The following is a 23,933-nucleotide window of genomic DNA, read 5'->3' on the forward strand; positions in this document are numbered from 1 at the left end:
GACAACCCGACCCTGAATACGATCCCAGTCCAAAACAAAAGGGCGCATTATCGCCAGGCACCTGGGCCAAACAACAAAAAACAAAAACCCTCTATAGGGTATGGAACCGTACTGGAGGGATGGCTCAATGGACCCTGTAAAATTCATAGTACAGAGGGCGCCACACCAACTCATAGCCTTAGAGCATGTTGGATACTCCGGCAGGTGGCCAGAAGCGGCGAGGAGCTTCTAACTCCAGAATCCGTAGAGCACCACCAGGAACGCCAGCACGATATCAACAGTCTTCGAGACTTTCACATCAAACAACGCAAGGAAACGAACTCTCCGCAGCCTTACCGAAGTCTACCAGGTAGCGACAATAAACCCATGGAGTGACACGGCTATTACCTTTAATGCCAGTGACGAACTTAAATTCCGGACAGCCCGAGCACCAGCCGCACTGGTCCTCAGTCCGATAGTGGATGGCTTTCGGCTTACCAAGGTACTCATGGACGGTGGCAGCGGATTGAACCTCATTTATGAGGAAACCCTATGAAAAATGGAAATAGACTGGAGCCGCATTGAGCGAAGCAACACAACCTTTAGAGGAATAATCCCCAGTCGGGAAGCGTGCTGTACAGGAAAAATCACACTGGATGTGGTGTTCGGCATGCCGGATAATTACAGATCCGAGGAGGTCACATTTCAAGTGGCCCTGTTCAGCAGCGGATACCAGGCTCTGTTAGGGCGAGAGGCATTCACAATTTTTCAAGCTATACCCCATTACGGGTACATGAAGCTCAAAATGCCCGGACCCAATGGAATCATCACTCTTGCTAGCAATCCAGACATAGCGCTCCGCGTCGAAAACAAGACAGCCGCACTGGCCCTCGAGGCATTATCCGAAGCCCTAGCGGCCGAGGAACTAACTACGTTGCACTCCACGGTGGACAGGGATGACGTGATACTCGACAAAAGATCCAAGTCCACCTCCTTCAAGCCGGCAGACGAAATAGTCAAGTTCCAAGTCCATCCAACGGACACTACAAAAACGGCCTCCATCAGGGCACAACTAAACCCTGATGTAGACGTCGCACTAAGAGAATTCCTATGCGAAAATTGGGACATTTTTGCCTGGCACCCTTCAAACATGCCAGGAATCCCACGCAGGCTGGCCGAGCACAGCCTGAACATCCTAAAAGGATTCAAGCCTGTTAAGCAGGCTCTTCGGCGTTTCTCTGAACCTAAGAGACAAGCCATGGGAGAGGAGCTAGCCAAACTACTGGAAGCCGGATTCATCAGAGATATAAAACATCCGGACTGGCTAGCAAACCTGGTGATGGTACCAAAGAAGGACAAATCCTGGCGCTTATGCGTCGATTTCAAAGACCTCAATAAAGCCTGCCCAAAGGATCCTTCCCCCTCCCCCGCATTGATCAAATCATCGACGCCACCGCAGGACACGATTCATTGTGTTTCCTCGATGCATACTCTGGCTACCACCAAATTAAGATGGCAGAGTCAGACCAAGCCGCAACGGCATTCATCACCCCATACGGCCCATTCTGCTTCAACACAATGCCCTTCGGGCTAAAAAACACCGGCGCAACATATCAGCGCATGATTCAGACATGCCTAGCCAACCAGATCGGCAAAACGGTTGAATCATATGTGGATGACGTGGTCGTCAAAACCAAGCATGTCGAAACTCTAATAGACGACTTGAGGCTCACGTTCGATAACCTCCGAACATATGACATTAGGCTTAACCCGGAAAAATGCGTTTTCGGCGTACCAGCTGGAAAGCTCTTGGGCTTCATCGTATCCGGTAGAGGAATTGAAAGCAAACCCAGCCAAGATCCGAGCTCTGTCACAATTGGATATTCCAAAAGATCTCAAGCAAATACAAAAATTGACTGGATGCGTGGCGGCTCTAAGCCGCTTTATCTCCCGCTTGGGGGAAAAGGCATTACCCCTTTACCGCCTCCTCCGGCGCACCGAACACTTTGAGTGGACGGATGCCGCCACGTCCGGACTCAAAGAAATAAAAGCCATACTGGCAACAAACCCGGTCCTGGCCGCGCCTAACATCGGCGAACCAATGTTGTTATACATCGCGGTGACTCACTAAGTTGTAAGCGCAGTCCTCGTCGTCGAACGAGAAACGGACGGACACAAATTCCCTGTCCAGAAACCAGTCTACTACGTGTCCACTATCCTCACTCCATGCAAGTCCCGGTACCCGCATTACCAAAAGATAGCATATGCAGTGTTCAGGGCATCCCGAAAGCTACGACACTACTTTCAAGAGTGTTCAATAACAGTAGCCTCTGAAGTACCTCTTAATGATATCATAAACAACCGCGACCCAACGGGACGGATTGCCAAATGGGCCATTGAGCTCCTCCCGTTCGACATAACCTATAAGCCACGGCGAGCCATCAAGTGGCAAGTCTTGGCCGACTTCGTCGCTGAATGGACTGAAGCCAAACTCCCCAAAGAGTACGGCACATATTCCAACTGGATCGTGCACTTCGACGGCTCCAAAATGCTGGTGGGTCTGGGGGCTGGCATCGTTCTGATGTGCCCAACAGGAGATACAGTCCAATATGTACTCCAGATAATGTATACGGACTCCAACAATGCAGTCGAATACGAGGCCCTTCTACATGGACTCCGGATGGCAGTCTCCATGGGCATTCAACGCCTAGAGGTGCGTGGGGATTCGAACCTCACAATATCTCAAATAAACAGACACTTTGATGCCAAAGATTTGAAAATGGCAGCTTATCGCAACGCCGTCCTAAATATGTCAGCTCGGTTTGAAGGGCTCGAATTTCACCATATTGCCCGGGAAAACAATCAGGCAGCAGACGTCTTGGCACGCATCGGCGCAAAGCGCGATGCAGTCCCCCCCAACATTTACCTGGAAAGGCTATTCAAGCCATCCGTACAGTGGGAAGGGGAATCCGGAAATTACAATCCGGACCTAGCCGCACCACCTGACATCGAACATTCTGACGCAACGGAAGACTCCTCCAATGAGGTAACACCCTCAGCCCACGTAATAAGGGCAGTAATTGCCCCGTGGACAGAACCATTCTTAGCCTACTTAACTAGGCAGGAACTTCCTGAGGACCAAAATGTGGCACGCTACATAGTACGGCGATCTAAAGCCTATAAAGTCCACGAAGGAGAGCATTACAAGAAAAGCACCACCGGAGTCCTTCAAAGGTGTATCTCCGAAGAGGAAGGGCGGAACCTTCTGGCTGAAATTCATGCCGGACTCGGCGGGCACCACGCCGCAGCCCGGGCCCTTGTAAGCAAGGGCTTCCGTACTGGATTTTACTGGTCGACGGCCCGGGCAGATGCTCAGGACTTAGTCCAGCGATGCATTGGTTGCCAATTATTTGCTAATAAAAGCCACATGCCACCTACTGCCCTCCAAACTATACCCATTACCTAGCCTTTTGCGGTCTGGGGGCTTGACATGGTTGGACCCCTTAAAGGAGGAACCCACAAGCAAAAATATCTACTGGCCATGGTGGACAAATTCACCAAATGGATAGAGGCCAAGCCTGTTAAGACGGTCGAATCCGGACCGGTGATAGACTTCATATCAGGGGTTGTACACCGTTATGGCGTCCCACACAGCATCATCACGGACAATGGCACAAACTTTACGGCCGACGAGGCTAAACTCTGGTGCAAAAACATGGGCATCAAGCTCGACTACGCTTCAGTCTATCACCCACAAACTAACGGTCAAGTCGAACGAGCCAATGGTCTAATCATGAGCTGCATCAAACCCAGATTAGTGTGATCCCTCAAGGAATCGGACACGCACTGGGTAGAGGAGCTCGACTCCGTACTCTGGGGGCTGCGGACCACGAATCGCACTACCGGATTCACACCATTCTTTATGGTATACGGCGCAGAGGCAGTCCTGCCCTGCGACATAATTCATGACTCACCTCGCGTGCGCATGTACGAAGAAAGAGAATCCGAGCTCGATCGGCAGGACAGTTTGGACGCATTGGAGGAGGAGCGCGACGTGGCAAAAGCCCGTTCCGCATTCTATCAACAGCAGGCTCGAAGATATCAAAGCAAAGAAGTACGGGCCAAAACTTACAATGTTGGCGAACTAGTTCTACGCCTGCCGGACAAGAAAAAGGACAAACTCAAGCCCAAATGGGAAGGTCCCTTCGTAATCGACCAAGTCCTGACTGGTGGAGCGTACCGTCTGCGAAATGCATCGGATAACCGACTCGAGCCGAACCCATGGAACGCAGCACGCCTACGAAGATTCTACGCCTAGCGCTGGACTCTGTGTTCGTCTCCTTCCTCTGTCTATTTTTTACACATTAGCTGCCTTATATTTCTCTCCTTCTCCCTCCCTTTTTCTTACAAGCCTTTAAGGGCTCGCTTGCGCATTGTTCGTACATAATTGACGCGCTGCCGCGCTCATTATACCTGGGGGCTTCTTTATCAGAAGCTTGTATACATGGGCCTCATGCCCAACACATGTGTCACACTTCCGCATGTACCTATTATTCACCATTATATGCATCGATATGACTTAAGTTTTGGCCAAGCTGGGTTGCCTGGCTCCTATGCTTACCCCTACGTTCCCGATTGTTCGGCTAGGTGGTAAAGGGAGCAAAGGGAGCACCTCTGCGATTGTTACTGCCGGGTCAGCCGGATGTGTACCTCAGACTGGGTGAAGCCGAAAGCTAGCGCTCTTAAGGGAATATTCGGTCGGTGAACTAAAAGATGATTTTTCACTTGTTTATTTATCTGCCTCCAGATGCTTTTCTACTTTTTTCGCAGTCCGGACATGCAGTTTAGGGCATGCCTCCCAGGGAAAGGAACCCCTAACGGAACTATTCTCCCTGGAAGATGTTTCTTACTAACCATGTAATATAACATAACTAGTTGAGCACTTGTCTGCTAAAGCACTAATGACCCCTACGCCTGGTCTCCACGCATGCCCCGGTTCTTGCATAACCGAGAGGGTATTCGGACACACTGCGGACTATCGGGTCCAGAGGTTGAAGCCAAAAGGTCCGCAATGAAAAACGATCTACAATCCGTCTAGAAGGCATTTTATATGTCATTTTAAATTACATAGTCAATTTGACTGGGTATATTCTTCTTCAATACCATCCAACAGGCTCTCTAATTTACAGTCCTATTGGGAATACTTGGCGGCCAGCCCTACCTGGTCGTACACTAAACTGACAAGGATCTCCTTCCCGTCGGGCCCCACAGGTCCGACCTCGGCCATGTGGTTTGGGTCAGCCTTCGTGTACCGCGTCTTCACCATGGCCCAGGCCTCCCTGGCGCCTTGACGGCAGGCCGATATCTTCCATAATCGGAAGCGCTGCCGCGCTCCCTTCAGCTTCTCTGCAAGCTCTCCAAGGCCTTCGGGCATGGAGAGGGATGGCCACAAAGCCTGGACGACGCCTTGCATCGCCTGCCGAACTCGTTCGTGCAGTTGCGATAGCTCGGGAAGAAGGTCACCTGTAGAACCGGGCATTTCCTCCGCAGGCCGACCTGACAGCATATCTACAAACATAACTCTGTCAATCGACTTCCTCGCCGAACTCTTTTTCGAAGACTCGTTCAAGCACTTACTAAAAATGCCGCGTCGAAGTCGCTGATTCTCCTTTACGAAATCCGATAGCTGAGCACGAACATCCTTTAGTTCCTCGCCCAGCTGGATATTGGCATCTTGAAACTTGTTCTTCTCTTGCCTCACCCTCGTAAGCACGCTCTCGCCGGCCTTTAACTGGCGCAAGAGTTGTTGCTTGTCCGGATCCACTCCGGCCCCATCAGCACTGTTATTGTCAGAATTGCACACATGCCGCACTTCACAACATACTTATATTTCGAAGCATATATTACCTGAGGGGGTCCCCTTGGCATTCTCTGAAGCGACTAGTGCGGCCTCAAGTTGGGCCTTGCACTCTTCCAGCTCCTGGGACAGTTGTGTATTCTTTTTTGTAAGATCCTGTGTAACAAATGATCCTTAAATCAGTTATTTTAACTGTTTCAAGTCTCGGGGGCTACTGACATATATAACCATCAGATTTACTCACCCGTATGTCTTTTACATACCGCTCTATGGCTTTGGCTAGACCATCTTGAGCGGCACGGAGGTACGCATCTCCCGTATTAAAGGTGTCCAACGCCTCTTGGGAAAAACATGCGTCACGAAGAACAGTCCGGCGACGCCTATGGTTCATGGCACTCTCCACCTCTGAATTGGTGGCAGATAGCCCGTCCATGTCCTCTGTCGGAGGAGCGTCCGGTGCGCGCCCCGTGTTCGCCTCCGCTTCCGGACCCAGCCTTGATGCCTGGTCGGTGGATATAGTCCGGCGGGCGCTCTTCTTCCTGAAGAGAGCATGAACGTTAGTATGCCTTGAAGGCATAAACCCTGGGCATTAAAGTCACACGCCGTACCGTTGCACCGGCGTCTCGATCCGGTCCGCACTCCTTTTTAGCCCGTCGGGCCTCAATGGCCCTTGTTGGCTAGCCACCGCAGGCTCGGACCTCCGCCTCAAGGATTTCCCCTGCAAAAAACGCCATTGGTATGCGGCAATCAAAAATAAGCATGGATGGATCCTCTTAAAGTACTGGGACTTCGGTCTCGGTTACCTTTGAGGCTGGAAGTAGTCCGGGATAATCGGCCGTAATGGCCACTAAGGTGTTGTCCTTACTCATTTGATAAAACACCCCATCAATCAGCTCCACGCATAAGTCCGGGTCCTCTTGGGAGTCCAGGTCGAGGGACCGTTCCTGGTCCTCAGGTTGTGGAAGAGGGCTGTTTCTCTCCTTTACAGTATGGCGAAGCTCCTGCATTAAAATTGCTAGACTAAGTACTTAACTATGGGAATTTGAAAACGGATAGACAAGTGAAAGTGTTCGCTTACCCAGCTTGGAGGATTGTACATAGAGAATCCGCCCCGTGGGTTGACATGGAGGTATTCCTCCTCTTCTCCCTTGTACAAAGCGGATAAGATCTTTGTTAGAGTGGCAGCCGAATCCGGCCCCTTGCGGCCGCACCGGGTGGCTTCGTCCTCCCCATTGAAATCCCCCATGGGGTGGCCTCTGTACTGAAGGGGCTGCACCCCCCGTGTAATGCATGTGGCCATGACTTCGATCATGGTCAGTCCGAAATGAGCTAACAACCTTATCCGGCTCATCAGGTAAAGGACGTCCCTGTCAGTTTCCCTCTGAGGGCTCCATGGACGCCAGCTCAGGCGTTTCTTTAAGGGGGCATTATTGAACTCAGGGAGGCCGATCCGTATAGGGTCCGGTAGAGGGACGTCGTCTATATAAAACCATTCTGAAGGCCAGTCCTCGGACGCATTCTTTGGGATTCCGGATAGATATCCGGTCCCGGCGACGCGCCATAGTTCGGCTCCGCCCACTTGATAAATCGACCCCTCCTGAGAGCGGGGCACAAGGCAGAATAACCTCTTCCATAGCATGAAATGGGCCTCGATGCCCAAAAACAGCTCACAAAGGGCCACGAAGCCCGCAATATGCAGTATGGAGGCAGGCGTGAGGTGGTGTAGCTGGAGGCCATAGAACTCCAGTAACCCCCAGAGAAACGGATGAATTGGAAATCCGAGCCCTCTTATCAAATAAGGGACAAAGCATACCCGCTCTCCTTTGGAGGGATTGGGGACGCTCTCCGCCTATTCTCCGCCACTATAGGTAGCAAGCCCGGCCCGAACTGGGACCATGTACGCTGGGGGGAGGAGCCCCTTGGTTTGGAGCGCTACTAGCTCACTGTGCGGGACGGAACACCTCTCCCAATCTCCGGGCCGAGGGCTGGAGGGGCGAGAGGAGGAGCTGCGTTGACCGGCCATGGTAGAATGTATCTTTGTGGAATGCACTCCGATGGATGCTCGCGGAGGGAAGATGGTGTGATTTCAGATCTAAAATCCCCGTCTCTTTTATAGGCGGCCCCTTTGCGCAGCTAAGGGGGTAAATGACAAAAAGAACCCCTGTCTTTTCACATTCTTTTGACACGTGGAAAATGGCCATTATTGGGCGCAGAAGCCGAGGAGCATGACATTCATCAGAAGCCGGACACTATTCGACAGGTATATGGGATTTGGAGAAGAACCCGCCTTGCAATGCCGAAGACAAATCTGCGCGCCGGACTCATCGTCATTGAAGCCTGGTTCGGGGGCTACTGAGGGAGTCCTGGATTAGGGGGTGTCCGGATGGCCGGACTATGACCTTTGGCCAGACTCCCGGACTATGAAGATACAAGATTGAAGACTTCGTCCTGTGTCCGGATGGGACTTTCCTTGGCGTGGAAGGCAAGCTTGGCGATATGATATGTAGATCTCCTCCCATTGTAACTGACTCTGTGTAACCCTAGCCCTCTCCGGTGTCCATATAAACCGGAGAGTTTTAGTCCGTAGGACGAACAACAATCATACCATAGGCTAGCTCCTAGGGTTTAGCCTCTCTGATCTCGTGGTAGATCAACTCTTGTACTACCCATATCATCAATATTAATCAAGCAGGAGTAGGGTCTTACCTCCATCGAGAGGGCCCAAACCTGGGTAAAAACATCGTGTCCCTTTTCTCCTGTTACCATCCGCCTAGACGCACAGTTCGGGACCCCCTACCCGAGATCCGCCGGTTTTGACACCGACACTCCCCCTACATGTATGCAGTCATGTGAATATGGAATGTAGAAGCATGTGAATGCATAAACATGACAGAGTAAGCAATGTGTTACATGTATCTTGGCCATATGCATCAAAGCAAAGAATATTAAAGAAAATACCTTTATGCTCATGAGTCCTTCTTGGAAACAGTATGTACATCATCAAGAATTCCTCATACACATGATTGTGATGCATATACTTACCTTGTGGTCTTGAGTTGGCTGAGGATGGAATGAACCTGCGTAAACAAGGTTAGACAACACAGATACACATACTAGCCAGAGCAAACAGAAGGAACCACAAGAATAGCAAGACTGGGATGACATGTAGAGAGTGAGTACTAAGTACCACATTGGATTAGACATGTCCCCAAAGGTAAAGATATGCAATGAATTTAAATGACTTCTTTCCCTTAGATGTCTTGCTCCCCCTGAATCTAGCATGGGATACTGGGAGAAGATAGGGAACAAAAAATCAGAGCTCAAAGGAACAAATGAACAGAGCTAATGCAAATAAGTACATATGAACATGTCTTTCCCCTCAAGAAGACATGTGGCATCTCTCCTCTTGAACACCAAGCATCTGGGATCCTTGAGAAATACTCTCTTCTTGAGTATTCTCTCCCCCTGGAGATCTCTCTCTCCCCCTATGGGAGTGATACTCTCTCTCTCTCTTTGGAAGTGATAAGCTTTGATGTGATCTCTCTCTCCCCCTTTGACATCAATTTCCAAGAAGGGCCTTCTAGAATTTGTAATGAATGGGTTTGATCCTTGAGTCACAGTAGAAAGCACTGATAAAAATGTGATGCTTGTAGAGGACAAGATTCATTGAGTGGAGCTGGATCAAAAGATAACGATGAATAAGTGGCAAGATGTTTATCCTGTTGTGAAGTCGGTGGCACCGAGTTGTATGCTTCGGTGGCACTGAAAGGATTCGGTTGGACCGAAAACAACAAACGGGTGAGGCCGAGTTCATCACGGAGAAAACACTTGTCACCTCAGCTCACTAGACTAGTAAGATCTCACAAAGATTTGCAAGGAATTAGACTGAATGATATGCAATGAATTGGATGCAAGAAATGTAGAGCAAACAGAAAAGAAAAGAAAGAAATCTAGATGAAGTTTTTTTTGAAAGGGGAAACAAACATGCATGAGACATATGCAAGAGCACAGAAAATAACATAAGAGAACTTCATCTAGAGATGGTCGGCGACAAAGTCACCTATGTTAGAGTACATTGACTTAGGAGTCAAGTGAGATCACTTGATCATAGGTCATACTCATTGTTTAAGCTCAAAATGGGGTTACCATTTTTCGTTTAAGCATCTTGATGTATTCACATCTTGTCGAGTTGCTTTAACTCATGTCTCGGAGTAAAGCTTCTCTAAGATGGAATGACATACCTTGGGTGGTGGTGTTGATCGTAATCATGTAGTTGAACTTGTGTGAGTTGCTCAAAGGTTGATGTAGCTCATCAAGAGTTGGGAGCACCACTTGGAATTTGAGTTCATCTACCTACATGGGTTAGTTCTTGCAAGGAAGAGCACTTGTGTATCCAAAAATGACAATCATGAACCTTAACATAGAATTTGTCAAAGGATATGTTTGAATGGTTCCGAGCTTCCTTGTCGTCAACCACCATAGTGTAGAGACTTGGTGATGTAGATATTGCTCAAGATATGAGTGGGTTACAATCTCATGGAATTTGATTCAACCAAGTACCTACAAGGGTTAGATAACACGCAAGATGCAAATATATCCAAGACATAAGATTTTCATCATAAGAGAAATATCAAGGATTAGTCATATGCTCATGTCTTGCATGTATCCAATGGAGTTTCTACTCCAAGTTTGGAGCATCAATGATGTTCAATTCTCCTCTTAACCTGCAAAACACTTTCTCATCAAGAGGTTTAGTGAAAATATCCGCTAATTGTTTTTCGGCGTGAACATGCTTAAGATTAATGTCACCCTTAGCAACATGATCTCGAATGAAATGATGACGAACTTCAATATGCTTAGTTCGAGAATGTTGCACGGGATTATGACCAATTTTGATAGCACTTTCATTGTCACAAAGCAATGAAACATGTTTCACATATATCCCATAATCTTTAAGAGTTTGGGTCATCCAAAGTAATTGAGCACAACATGAACCAGCGGCAATGTATTCAGCTTCGGCAGTAGATAAGGATACCGAGTTTTGTTTCTTGGAAGACCAAGACACAAGAGATCTACCAAGAAATTGACAAGTACCCGAAGTGGACTTTCTATCAACCTTGTCTCCGGCATAGTCCGAGTCGGAGTAGCCAACAAGATTAAAAGAGGCCCTCTTAGAATACCAAATGCCAAAATTTGGCGTATGAATTAAATATCTCACTATCCTTTTCACAGCCTTAAGATGACATTCTTTAGGAGCAGCTTGATATCTTGCACACAAGCACACACTTAGCATAATATCAGGACGTGAAGCACATAGGTATAACAATGAACCAATCATAGAGCGATAAACCTTTTGATCAACCGGTTCACCATCTTTGGTCAAATCAAGATGTCCACTAGTAGGCATGGGTGCATACCTTTGCATTCTTGCATATTGAACTTCTTGAATAAGTCCTTAGTGTACTTCGTTTGAGAGACAAAAGTACCTTCCTTAGTTTGCTTGATTTGCAACCCAAGGAAGAATTTGAGTTCACTCATCATTGACATCTCAAACTTCTCCGACATTAGCTTTCCAAACTTCTCACTAAAATGAGGGTTAGTTGATCCAAATATAATATCATCAACATAAATTTGGCATACAAATAATTCTCCATTAACCCTTTTAGTAAAAAGTGTAGAATCAATTTTTCCAATTTCAAATCCTTTTTCAATAAGGAACTTGGTTAAGCATTTATACCAAGCTCTAGGAGCTTGTTTAAGACCATAAAGAGCTTTGCGAAGTTTGTAGACATGATTGGGTTTCTTAGGATTGATAAAGCCGGGAGGTTGTTTAACATAGACTTCCTCCTCTATTTCACCATTTAGAAAAGCACCTTTAAATTCCATTTGGTACAAGGTGATATCATGGTGATTAGCATAGGCAAGTAAGATGCGAATGGACTCAAGTCTAGCAACGGGAGCATAAGTCTCACCATAGTCCATACCTTCGACTTGTGTGTAGCCTTGGGCGACGAGACGTGCTTTGTTGTGAACTACTTGTCCATCTTCATCTTGCTTGTTGTGAAACACCCATTTGGTACCGATGATGTTGTGGTTGTTATCAGGCTTCTCAACAAATGTCCAAACTTGATTTCTCTCAAAGTTGTGTAGCTCTTCATGCATAGCATTTATCCAATCCGGATCTTCCAATGCTTCTTCGACCTTCATAGGTTCAATGCTAGAGATGAATGAATAGTTTTCACAAAAGTTAGCTAAACGATTTTTAGAGCGAGTGATTCTCTCGGTTTGAATATCATTGTAGATTTGCTCGACGGGATGGTCTTTAGCAATTCTTGCTCGAACTCGTGAAAGCTTTTGCTTGGGTCTTGGTTGAACATCTTCTTCATCTTGTTCTTCTTCTTCTTCTTGGCCTTCTTCTTCTTGGCCTTCTTCTTCTTGGCCTTCTTCATTATTAGCGTTGTCATTCTCTTGTCGTGGTGGAGAAGGAGGTTGTTGACGTTCTTGATGTACTTCCTCATTTTCTTCATCTTGGTGTGTCCCACTTGTGGATGCTTCCATATCAACTCTTGGTTCACCTTGTAGTGAAGTAGAAGCTTCCACTTGGACGGACGAGGTACTCTCCTTCACCTCCGTTGGACGAACCTTGCCAATAGACAAGTCTTGGATTGCTTCCGAGGGGTCTTTGTCTCCTACATCAATTGGCAATTGCTCTACTTGCAAGCCGTTAGATTCATCAAACTTCACATCTACCGTTTCTTCAACCTTTCGGGTGAAATTGTTGTAGACACGGTAAGTGTGAGAGTTTGAGTCATAACCTAGTAGGAAACCTTCATGAGACTTAGGAGCAAATTTAGAACGACGATGCTTATCAAGAATGTAGCACTTTGAGCCGAATACTCGAAAGTATCCAACTTGGGGTTTGTTACCGGTGAGGAGCTCGTATGCCGTCTAGCCGAGTAGCTTGTGAAGATACAAGTGATTTGTTGCATGACAAGCTGTCTCAACCGCTTCTGCCCAAAAGTGCTTCGGCGTCTTGTACTCATCAAGCATCGTTCTCGCCATTTCGATGAGCGTCCGGTTCTTCCTCTCAACAACTCCATTTTGTTGAGGTGTGTACGTAGCCAAGAACTCATGTGAAATCCCTTCTTCGTCAAGAAAGGTGTTCACATTTGCGTTCTTGAACTTTGTTCCATTGTCGCTGCGAACCTTCTTGATCTTCACTTCAAACTAATTTTGAGCCTTCCTGGCGAAGTTTTTGAAGATCTTTTGGACCTGCGATTTATCATCGATAAAGAACACCCACGTAAATCTTGAAAGATCATCAACTATAACTAGACCAAAAGAATTTCCACCGAGACTTTTGTAAGCGTTGGGACCAAAAAGATCCATGTGAAGTAACTCAAGTGGCCTCTTTGTGGTCATGATGTTCTTCACGGGATGCCTTCCTCCAACCTGTTTACCTCCTTGACAAGCACTGCAAAGTCTATCCTTATCAAATATGACATCGTTAACACCAAGGATATGATTTCCTTTAATAAGCTTGTCAAGGTTTCTCATGCCAACGTGACCTAGTCGTCTATGCCATAACCAACCTTTAGAGGATTTAGCAATGAAGCAAGTTCTGGGTTGAGCCTTTTTAGTGAAATCAACAATGTAAAGATCACCTCTACGTATACCGGTAAAGACCATTTTATGATTGTCTCTACGAAACACTTGGCAATCTACTTCAGTAAATAGGACATTGAAACCAAAATCAGCAAGTCTAGATACTGAAAGTAAGTTGTAGCCAAGAGATTCAACGAGCATAACATTCTGAATTGAGCTATCATGTGAGATGGGCACCTTACCGAGGCTAACCACCTTACCCTTTGAGTTGTCACCGAAAGTGACATACTTTCGAGGACTATCATTTTCAGCAAGCTCACGAAACATGTCTTTATCTCCGGTCATGTGATCAGTACATCCACTGTCAAGAACCCATTCCTTTCCTCCTGCTATATATCCTCGAAGATTTGCCATAAGACCAAAGTGTCTCATTGCATCATCAAGATCAAAGTCATCATCATCATCATCCTCATCATAGTATCCATGTTCAATATCGTCATGTGGTGGATCAATTCCTAGTGAGATTGATTCATTAGTATGAGTTTGACAGTAATCTCCTCTATGAACTCTAGTAGCTTCGGAAATAATATCGCTAATAATTCCAACATTTCCTTTGGCACGCATAAGATTTGTAAGTTCAAATAGACAGTTACCAAACATAGGATCATTGGAATTCATCTTAGTCAAGGCAATAGACTTATGAAGAATTTCATCCAAATTTTTCAAAGAATAATTAGGATATCGTTCCTCAGAAATTTCCATATAGTGTAGGCACACTCAAGAGTAGGCAGCTTTCCAATCAAGTTTCTAGGCAAGCCTCTAGTGATAAGATTAACAGTTCTAACATTTCTAATCATGTCAATCGACTCATCAAGGGTAGGATGCATAGGATTAACATATGGTGCACAAGGACTAGCAATGTACTTGTTCAAATGATATTGATTGAAAATTACAAGCATCTCATTTTTCCACTCATGAAAATACTCTCCATCAAGTATAGGCACACTATGTCTAAGACTCCCCAAAGTAGACTCATCCATCTTCCTCCAATGGTGATTAAACCAAAGCAATGGAGACCAAAGCTCTGATACCACTTGTAGGACCTTGAGAAGAAGTAAGTAAGTCTAGAGGGGGGTGATTAGACTACTTGACCAATTAAAAATTAAGCCTTTTTCCCAGTTTTAGTTTTTGGCGGATTTTAGCAATCTTAGCACAAGTCAAGCAATCTTCATACAATTCAAGCAAGCATGCAAAAGAGTATATGAGCAGCGGAAAGTAAAGCATGCAACTTGCAAGAATGTAAAGGGAAGGGTTTGGAGATTTCAAACGCAATTTGGAGACACGATGATTTTTGAGCCGTGGTTCCGATAGGTGGTGCTATCGTACATCCACGTTGATGGGGACTTCAACCCACAAAGGGTAACGGTTGCGCGAGTCCACGGAGGGCTCCACCCAAGAAGGGTCCACGAAGAAGCAACCTTGTCTATCCCACCATGACCGTCGCCCACGAAGGACTTGCCTCACTAGCGGTAGATCTTCACGAAGTAGGCGATCTCATTGCCCTTACAAACTCCTTGGTTCAACTCCACAATCTTGTCGGAGGCTCCCAAGTGACACCTAGCCAATCTAGGAGACACCACTCTCCAAGAAGTAACAAATGGTGTGTTGATGATGAACTCCTTGCTCTTGTGCTTCAAATGATAGTCTCCCCAACACTCAACTCTCTCTCATAGGATTTGGATCTGGTCGAAAGAAGGTTTGAGTGGAAAGCAACTTGGGGAAAGCTAGAGATCAAGATTCATATGATACGAATGGAATATCTTGGCCTCAACACATGAGTAGGTAGTTCTCTCTCAGAAATGGTAAGTTGGAAGTGTAGGTTTGTTCTGATGGCTCTCTCCACGAATGAAGAGGAGGTGGAGGGGTATATATAGCATCCACACAAAATCTAACCGTTACACACAATTTACCAATCTCGGTGGAACCGAATCAACAAACTCGGTCAGACCGATTCAGTAAACAATGTGACCGTTAGGATTTTCGGTGGGACCAAAATGCAACTCAGAAGGACCGATATGGTTAGGGTTAGGGCATAACGTAATCTCGGTGAGACCGATTACACAAACTCGGTGGGACTGGTTTTGGTAATAAGCTAACCAGAGAGTTGGTCAGGCAAACTCGGTGGGACCGATTACTCAAACTCGGTGGGACCGATTTTGGTAATAAGTTAACCAGAGAGATTGCATTGTAATCTCGGTAGGACCGGTTACTCAAACTCGGTAAGACCGATTTTGATAATGGACATACACAATGAGATTACAATCCCATCTCGGTGAGACCGAGATCCCTATCGGTGAGATCGATTTGCCTAGGGTTTGTGGCAGTGGCTATGACATCTGAACTCGGTGGCGCCGGATAGAAAGAATCGATGGGGCCGAGTTAAACTTTAGGTTTAGGTCATATGTGGATGTGGGAAAGTAGTTGAGGGCTTTGGAGCATATCACTAAGCACTGTGGAGCAAGAAACTCATTAACCAACACCTCATCCCTCCTTGATAGTATTGGCTTTTCCTATAGACTCAATGTGATCTTGGATCACTAAAATATAAAATGAAGAGTCTTGATCTTGAAGCTTGAGCCAATCCTTTGTCCTTAGCATCTTAAAGGGGTTCCACATCCTTTAGTCCATGCCACTCCATTGTTGAACTTGTCTGAAATGTACTAGGTAGAAGTGTTAGTCCAACAAGAGATATGTTGACATTAATTACCAAAACCACGCAGGGAGCACTTGTGCTTTCAAACGCGCGCACCGAACAGGGTCACGACAGACGAAGGCGCGGTGACCAGGAGCCAGGCAACGACAACAACGGCCTTTAAGCCAGCTCGGGATGGAGGAGGGCTTGAATGCTTGGGCGGCCTAATCTGGGTGGCGCGGGCCGCGGCGTGATTTGACGAGTTGCCAGCCTCCGGTCGCCTCCGCCTCGCGCCCACAGGTGTTGAGCTGGCCGGCAGTCATAGCAGAGGTGAGGCAGCAGGGGCTCGTCGGCTCAGCAGGCGGGCGGATGTGGCCGCCATTATGGCAAGGCAGCGCAGCCGACATCTCCGGAGGGGTTACAGGGGCCGCAGGGCGCAGACATGGCACTGGTGGCGGAGGCACATGTCCCCGATCCAGATTTGACCGGGGCATATGGGTGCTTGACGTGGGAGCCGTGGACCGAGGCAATGATGCCGGCGAGCCTAGGAGGTCGGAGGGCACCGGCAGACGGCCGGAGGAGGTGCCGGCAAGGTGGCTGGGGGCGGTGGTTGGCGGAGATTGGCTGGCCGGTGCCGTAGGCGTGGAGCGGAGCTTGCAGGAGACGAGACGTCCTCGTACCGCCGGGCCGGCCTTGCGGCCGGCAAGGAAGGCCGCGGCGAGCGCGGCCGCCGGAGCAGGGGCGGTGAGGGATGGGGCCGGAGCGGTCGACGCTGATGTGAAAAAAAAACACAACTTCCTTCAATTATCCCAAGTGGTGGAGTGAGGCGAAGAACACATTTCAACAAAGGAGAGTGAGAAGATGAGGAAGGGGTGCCCCACCACTCAAGTTAAACAATCTTAGTTTTTGGTATGAACTTAAGTTTATGTACATAAAGTCAGGACCAACATCTGGAGCCTGTAGGGATATAAGATGATCTATAAATCTCTCCCTTCCTTGAGTAAGTTGAGTTTGTGAGCAACACAGCCGGGCGTGACACGGGATAAACCCCTCACCGACGCGCCCAGCCGACGATAGATGATTTCTCACGCACAAACAAGCATCGTCGACGGCCAATTATTTCACAGCATGCAAAAACTCCCATCCTCATGACTTGGTCTTGAAAGGGACGTAGTTCTTGAGCGACTCCGTGACCCCCTCGATGGACGCGACCGCCGCAGCCAGCGACACCAGGAAGCAGAGGAAGCTGAGCGTCTGCAGCGCCACCCACCTCGTCGTGTACCTCGGTATCCCGCGCTGCCGGATGTACATCTCCACGGGGAAGTAGACGGTGAGCGGCCAGAACCCGATGGCGCCCAGGAAGCCGAGGATGTCGTTGAAGAAGGGCATGAGGATGGCGAGCAGCGTGCTCACGATCACGAACGCCGTCCTCCACGTCAGCCTGAAGAGGTTGAGGTTCAAGCCGAGCCGCTTGCCGGTGGCGACGCGGTGCTCGCGGGTGATGAACCCGGCGTTGGGCCAGGTCGCGGCCGCGAAGCCCTCGACGGCGGCGAAGATGGGCTGGCAGAACACCTGGTAGGCGCCCACCAGGTGCACCACGATGCAGACGTTGGCGAAGTCGATGAGCCAGTAGGGCTCGTAGAAGCCGAAGCCGGTGAGGATGTTCCCCTTGGCGCCGTTGCCGAACGCCGCGTAGCCGAGGCAGCCGCACAGCATGTAGAAGGCCGTCGTGGTGGAGACTCCCACCAGGGTCGCCTTCTTCATCGTCTTGTTCTCCGCCGGCGGCGACCTCACCGTGTCCTACAACATGTTCATTCTGTCAGACTCTCACTACTGAAGACACAACAGTGACTCGTTTTCATGTTCATCGTCAGACTCGGGGATTTCTCAGGCAAAGCTTGCTCACCTGGATTTCTATGAGGATCATCGAGTAGGAGTAGGCGAAGGCGATGTCACCGAGCGCCTGGAACGCGAGCCAGATCTTCTGGGCCGAATCGACGTCCACTCCAACCTCGGTGCCGGTCAGGGTGGCCTTGCCGGTTGGACCTGATACGGTCTGCGCCAGGGAGAGGCCGACGGCGATGGAGGCGTAGGTGAACGACATGACCGCCGCGAGGATGGAGAGCCACCACAGGTCGTGGAAGTTGGGGACCTGGGAAAAGAAGATCTGGACGACCCCGAACACCACCATGTACATGGAGTCGTACACGCCGCAGTCGGCCGCCCGGCCGTTCTTGTGGAAGCAGTTGGCCTTGTTTATAGCACTGTTGTTGGTGGATCATCCAGTCAGAAGCCAAAACACAGAATCTCGAGACATTGAAAACTTTGTCAGATGATGAATCGACTTACGCCGCGCTGATGGACGCCGTGATCGTGTACCCGATTGCAGTTCCGACCAAGTTGACGTACTGAAAAACACCACAGGCCCACACTTGCGGCCGACCTGCATTCACAAAGGAGTACACCAACATGGTTAGTCCTGACGTCTCCAAATTTGGATTCAGAAAGAAGTTCCTCGGTGGTCAGTTGGGTTACATGAGGCATGAGACTTACTCAAGTAGGATGCGACGGCGTCCATGTAGGTGTAGTTTCTCTTCCCGGTGAGCGCATCGCCGGTGCGGTAGCAGTCGGCGAGGAGCCCGGAGGTGTAGAAGGTGATTGCTGCGAAGAGCATCAGGGTGACCGGCCCGACGACCCAGCCCAGCTGCGCCGTCGCCCAGGCGAGGGACAGCACGCCGGAGCCGATGACGGCCGTGATGATGTGCGCGCTCGCTGTCCATACCGTGCCTGCTCAACGAATCGCACAAGATTGTCAGTCAGTTCTTGGAAAGCAGCTTGAAAAGTTTTAGTGCTGTTCCGTTGTTGTAATTGCTGCTGAAACTTTACGGTTTCAATTTAAACACTCCGCATTTTGATAACATGTACGACAAACAAAAATCTACCAAAGTTCAGAAGGAAAAATATAACGATGATTTGCACTACAGACTACAGAGTAATGTACTCTAGCAGTGTGGAAATGCAGTTAGAAGTCATGGAAAATTCATAATAATGTATACATTTTTGCAAGATGCATGAACCTAACAATTTTGACCCAAATTGTGCCAGTTGTGTGTGCTTTATGAAGAAAATAGTATGATAGTCTCAAACATATTGCAACCGTATGTAACTTGCTTTCTAAACAGCGCACAAATGGGCATAATTTTAGCCGAAATTTGCATGTTTATGCTTCATCTAGTAATTTGCGTGCTCAACATTTTCTGGCGAATTCACTAACAAAACATTATCTTGGGATGAGTAATTCTCAAGACATAGAGGTGGACAAACTCTTGCAGGATATCACAAACACACCAACATTTCCATGAACCTATTGTGATCGGGGCACGAGACAGGCATGAGGCTACTATGGTTGTAACCCCAGGCCTAGGATCAAATTTATGCACAGATCTCTTAGAAATATCACGAAACTATTAGTAAATGCTATTAAATTGTGCAGCCCTCGTCATAGCCTGGCCATGGGCCATGCCTACGCCTCGACAGAAAAATCATTCACTTGCGTGTGGATCAAACAGAGAACATAAATAAAGGGTCCAATTAGTAACATAATGTGATACTCATATCTATGAAAAAGCTTCAAATATTGCTAATACTTGCATATTAGCGACGGGCCTTTTGGATGAATACATATCTATCCAAACCACTAGTAAACAAAATTACAAAAAAGTAATATTTTTCGCATGGTAAGTATGAATACTATTTCTGTATATTGGTGTATTAAGTTTAGAAAAAATAATTCCACCAACATCCTTGATTTAGTTTCGAGTAATAAACAAATAAACCTTAATTAAAACTGCAACTAGTCTAAAAATAGAAACAACCCTTCAACGGAAGAGTACAGCTTCTTTTTTTTTTGCCAAAAAAATTGCAAGTTCAGAGTTGAACTTAATTGAACAAGTCAAACGATTCTATTTGCTCACAATCACAAGGTCTTAAAAGAACAAATGAGGTGACATGTGTATATCTTTAACCCATGTCTGTCTACATTTTCAAAAGGTCTAACTTTTCAAGGTTATCTTGTTAATATCAAAAGGAAATCCTGACCTTGAGAAGAATAAAAAATACTTAGGGCTCCTTTCGTTCACAAGGTTGTGTAACACAAGCAATAGATATGTAGAATTGCAGTTCCGTGCCATTTTGTATCATACATGGTTAAAAGGATGTTTGATTGATCAATGCAAAAACAGGATAACCTTTCTAAGTTGTTGGAGTCAATAAAATACTATGGAATGTCATGCAAAATAATGATTTTAAAAGATGAGTTTCAATGGTATAAATAAAACAACCCAAGGATTACACTTCGAAATTCCTTTAAATTGGAGATGCATGTAGGGGAACCCTCACATTATACTACTACTACTACTACTACCTAGAGAAAAATTGTGTGTACTTTGCGCTATAATTTTACGCTTTTCCATTTTTAATTCTACTACTTCTGTCATGGTTTATTGGTCCCTTTCGTATTTTGTGTTGAATTTTGACCTTTGATTTAACTAACAAAATGTTAATGCATGTAACCAAAAATACTATCATTGAAAACTATGTTCAAATATGAATCCGACGATGTATAATTTTTGATGACATGCATTATTATTTTCTTAGTTAAATTTATGGTTAAAATTTGGCACAAAATATTAAAGGGGCCAATAAACCAGGACGGAGGTAGTACATGATAAAAAGATGAATGGCATCCTAGTACATAGAACCGATATCTCATACCACATCACACGTTGAAATAAACCACTAAACCATGGAGAGAACAAATGTGAACACAAGGCCTCATGAATGTCCCTTGATGACCTGAACGGCCCCATGATCTACGTTTGCTTTCGGCCGGCCAACTCCAGGATACGATATTGACTCCTTTTTTTTTTCCTCAACATGGTAACTAGGAGGAGAGGATATTGACTTAGCTTAGCTAGGAACTAGGAAGAGGCCATACATTTGCGGGGCCGCGTAGAGGCGAGCGCCCGAAGGTCAGAGACGGCTGCCCTACGGCGCATCGCATCGGTGAGCTCATCCGCGCAGACCCCGCGGGCCTCTCGGCCGGCCATACCGTATCTCTGACGAGCTTCTCGAGTCAAACGACGAAAGCAAGGCCATCTTTTTCCCGCTCCTAGTCCTAGTCCTAGTCCATGGCATGCTTGCCCATAGGAGTAGTGTATCTGCTGCGTTGAAGGCATCGAAAGGATATGATCCGCAGCTCCATGCCTAGGCCGTACGACGTGCTTCCAAACGTCATGGGTCAGATTTTGCGTCAAAATAGAAAAGTTCATATCGGCTCTGTGTGTTGCTCGCATGGTATGGTGTGCGTGCAAGTAATATTATTTCCATTCCCGTAGAATTGTCCAAGGGAATTGACTGAAAGGGAAACTTGACCCGTGAGATACTGATACGGCTTGGCTCTGTCAAGCGCCCAGTATATCGCGTCAGGGGAACAGATTCTGCCGGGTAAGAAACCACACCAACGAGGGGCTTTCATCGAGTTGGTGAGATTGACAGGTTAGCACGCAGAATGAACAATCAGGAGTCATTCAGTCTGACCGTCGACGCCGTTGGCTTGAGCGTTCAGGGGCAGCGCTATCCTGGGTCCTGGCCTACCAGCATCTCTTCTCTGTCAAAAAGGCTAGCTAGGGTGGATGCTAATTTCCTTCCAACACGTGCTGGTCAAGGAATCTGTAAAGTAGCGGTAACGCACGCGCATGTAGGTCAGTCAGTCAGAGATGCGCGCCTGTAATTCCATATGGACCACGAGCATCCACGCTACCCTCCCCGCCCACACGATGACAAGGGCAAAGAGCCGACGTTTCTCCCCAGTAAATTGATTAGCTAGCGCTATTACGGTAAGACACGCTGCTGTGTTGCGGGAACGGAACCGGTGCACAGCTGTTCACCGTGCATAGAAGCAGCAGCACTACTGCAGTAGAGGCGATAGTATAGTCATGCACAGTGAACAGGTGTGCCGTTTCCCTCCAATGCGACCCCGTTGGACCCACATGCGACCCATGCTTGCGACCATGTGAGCACTCGTCTTTGCTTGATGAGCTAATAATTGGTCTCAAAATATTGGTATCGAGACAAATCTAGCTCCAACGTGCACGTCAGATGATATGCTCACTTGTTCATTTTTCTTTTCATTATTTTTCCTCTCTATCTGATTCTGATCTGGTGTAGTCACAAGCCTCCGATCGATTTGGAACGAAACCAAAGAGACCGAAGAGACGCGACAACCGTCCAACCCTTGCGAGCAGCAGGACTAGTGACCGTACGTAAACACGTTTGACCGATCCAGCCCAGGGCCCCATGGGCATGGCGTGCGAGCATGATAGTTTCTTCCGCCCACCGCGAAAACAAACAAGAAAACAGCTAAACTTTCCGGTGGTTTCTCTCCGCCTTCCGCCTTTGCTGAACACAAGCGGAGAGTAGCCTCGCGTCGCGTGCGGTCCCCCCACAGCGGGAGGCAAATCCGCACCCGAACTCCGTAGTGCCAACACAGACAGCGCAGCACATGTTTCCCAGCTCGGCAGCGGCGACTGACGGCGGCCGCCGCCGCACGACCGTGGGTCCAACGTGGCGATGGCACAAGCACAGAAAAGCGACCGCGCCGGCCGGCCGGCCGGCCGGCGGTAGTGTTTTGGCGTCAAGAAAAGCTAGCTGAAGCGGACACGCACGTGATAATTAAGCGTGCAAGCCCTTGCGCAATTTTGCAGCGACGCGAGTTGAAGGAAGTGAGTAGCTGAGCTGAGCATCGTGCTGCTTACCTGTTCGCCGCTGCTTGCCGTCGTCGTCCACGTCGACGTCGCCGCCCTGCGCCGGGGGAGGGGGGTAGTAGGCCTCGCCGGCGACGGCGCCGTTGCTGCCGTTCCGCGCCGCCATCTCCACGTCCTTGGTCATCTCTCCGTCAGTGCAGTGCTGTGATCGTCCCTCTCCCCCTTCCTCCCTCTAGCTGTGCTGTGTCTCTGGCTGGGAGGATGGGTAGGTGGTGTGGCTGTGCAGAACGAGTGAATGACAATCAGAGAGAAGAGCCTACCCTATATATATACAGGCGGTGAGGAGCACGGCCGTGCACGCGCGTATGCTATCCTAACATTTATTCCCCTTTTTTGTTTATTTGTTCACATCGTAAAACACTGGAAATGAACGTACGCCTTTCCACTGTCGTTTCGGGGTTCCAACAAAGCTGCCAACTTACATGGGAGAGGTCAAACATGGTGTTTTAGATTGGGTTGGTGTAGTAGTACTAGTAGTAGTATACTTCAACCAACCAATAAAGCAGATCCCCTTAATCAAGCTATTCAATCCTAATAAATGTAAATTTGCTTATTTAATAAAAAAATTGCGGGTGAATCAAAATTTGAGATTCTAAGAGCATCTACAACCTAATCCGCCCCCCTAAACATCCATGGGCGCGTCCGAGCGCATGCTCGGACAGCGTCAGACGGCTCCTCATTTATCCTCTGGGACAACCACACCCAAATGCAAATTCATGTGCGTCCATCATATAGCACAAATTCATCGTCAATTCAATCATGCAACAAAGCAAACTCGAGCACAATTCAACAATTCCACATATGCCAAAAAAAGTACGACAATTCATAAATATGTGATACGATAATGAATCATTCGCATTCGCACGTTGATCTGCTTCTTCTTCACCTCAAGCCACTTCTTGCCTTCCAGTCAAAGAGGGAAGCGTCGGCCAACACGATCCTCGCCCCCGTGTCCCGGGCTAGCTGCAGCCCCTCT

General features: G+C 47.8%; 1 protein-coding gene across 1 annotated transcript; it reads right to left on the reverse strand.

The window, feature by feature from the left end:
* Window positions 1–16,982: 16,982 nt before the first annotated feature.
* LOC123159805 (amino acid permease 3) lies at window positions 16,983–23,241 on the reverse strand. Its single transcript, XM_044577626.1, has 5 exons — window positions 22,949–23,241; window positions 18,687–18,920; window positions 18,483–18,576; window positions 18,040–18,397; window positions 16,983–17,933 (listed from the first exon to the last, which is right to left on the reverse strand). The coding sequence occupies exons 1-5, from the start codon at window positions 23,079–23,081 to the stop codon at window positions 17,280–17,282; spliced, it is 1,473 nt and encodes a 490-aa protein (XP_044433561.1). The 5' UTR covers window positions 23,082–23,241; the 3' UTR covers window positions 16,983–17,279.
* Window positions 23,242–23,933: the final 692 nt, after the last annotated feature.

This window comes from Triticum aestivum, chromosome 7B (genome assembly GCF_018294505.1).
Source record: "Triticum aestivum cultivar Chinese Spring chromosome 7B, IWGSC CS RefSeq v2.1, whole genome shotgun sequence".
In the NCBI taxonomy this organism is placed as follows: Eukaryota; Viridiplantae; Streptophyta; class Magnoliopsida; order Poales; family Poaceae; genus Triticum; species Triticum aestivum.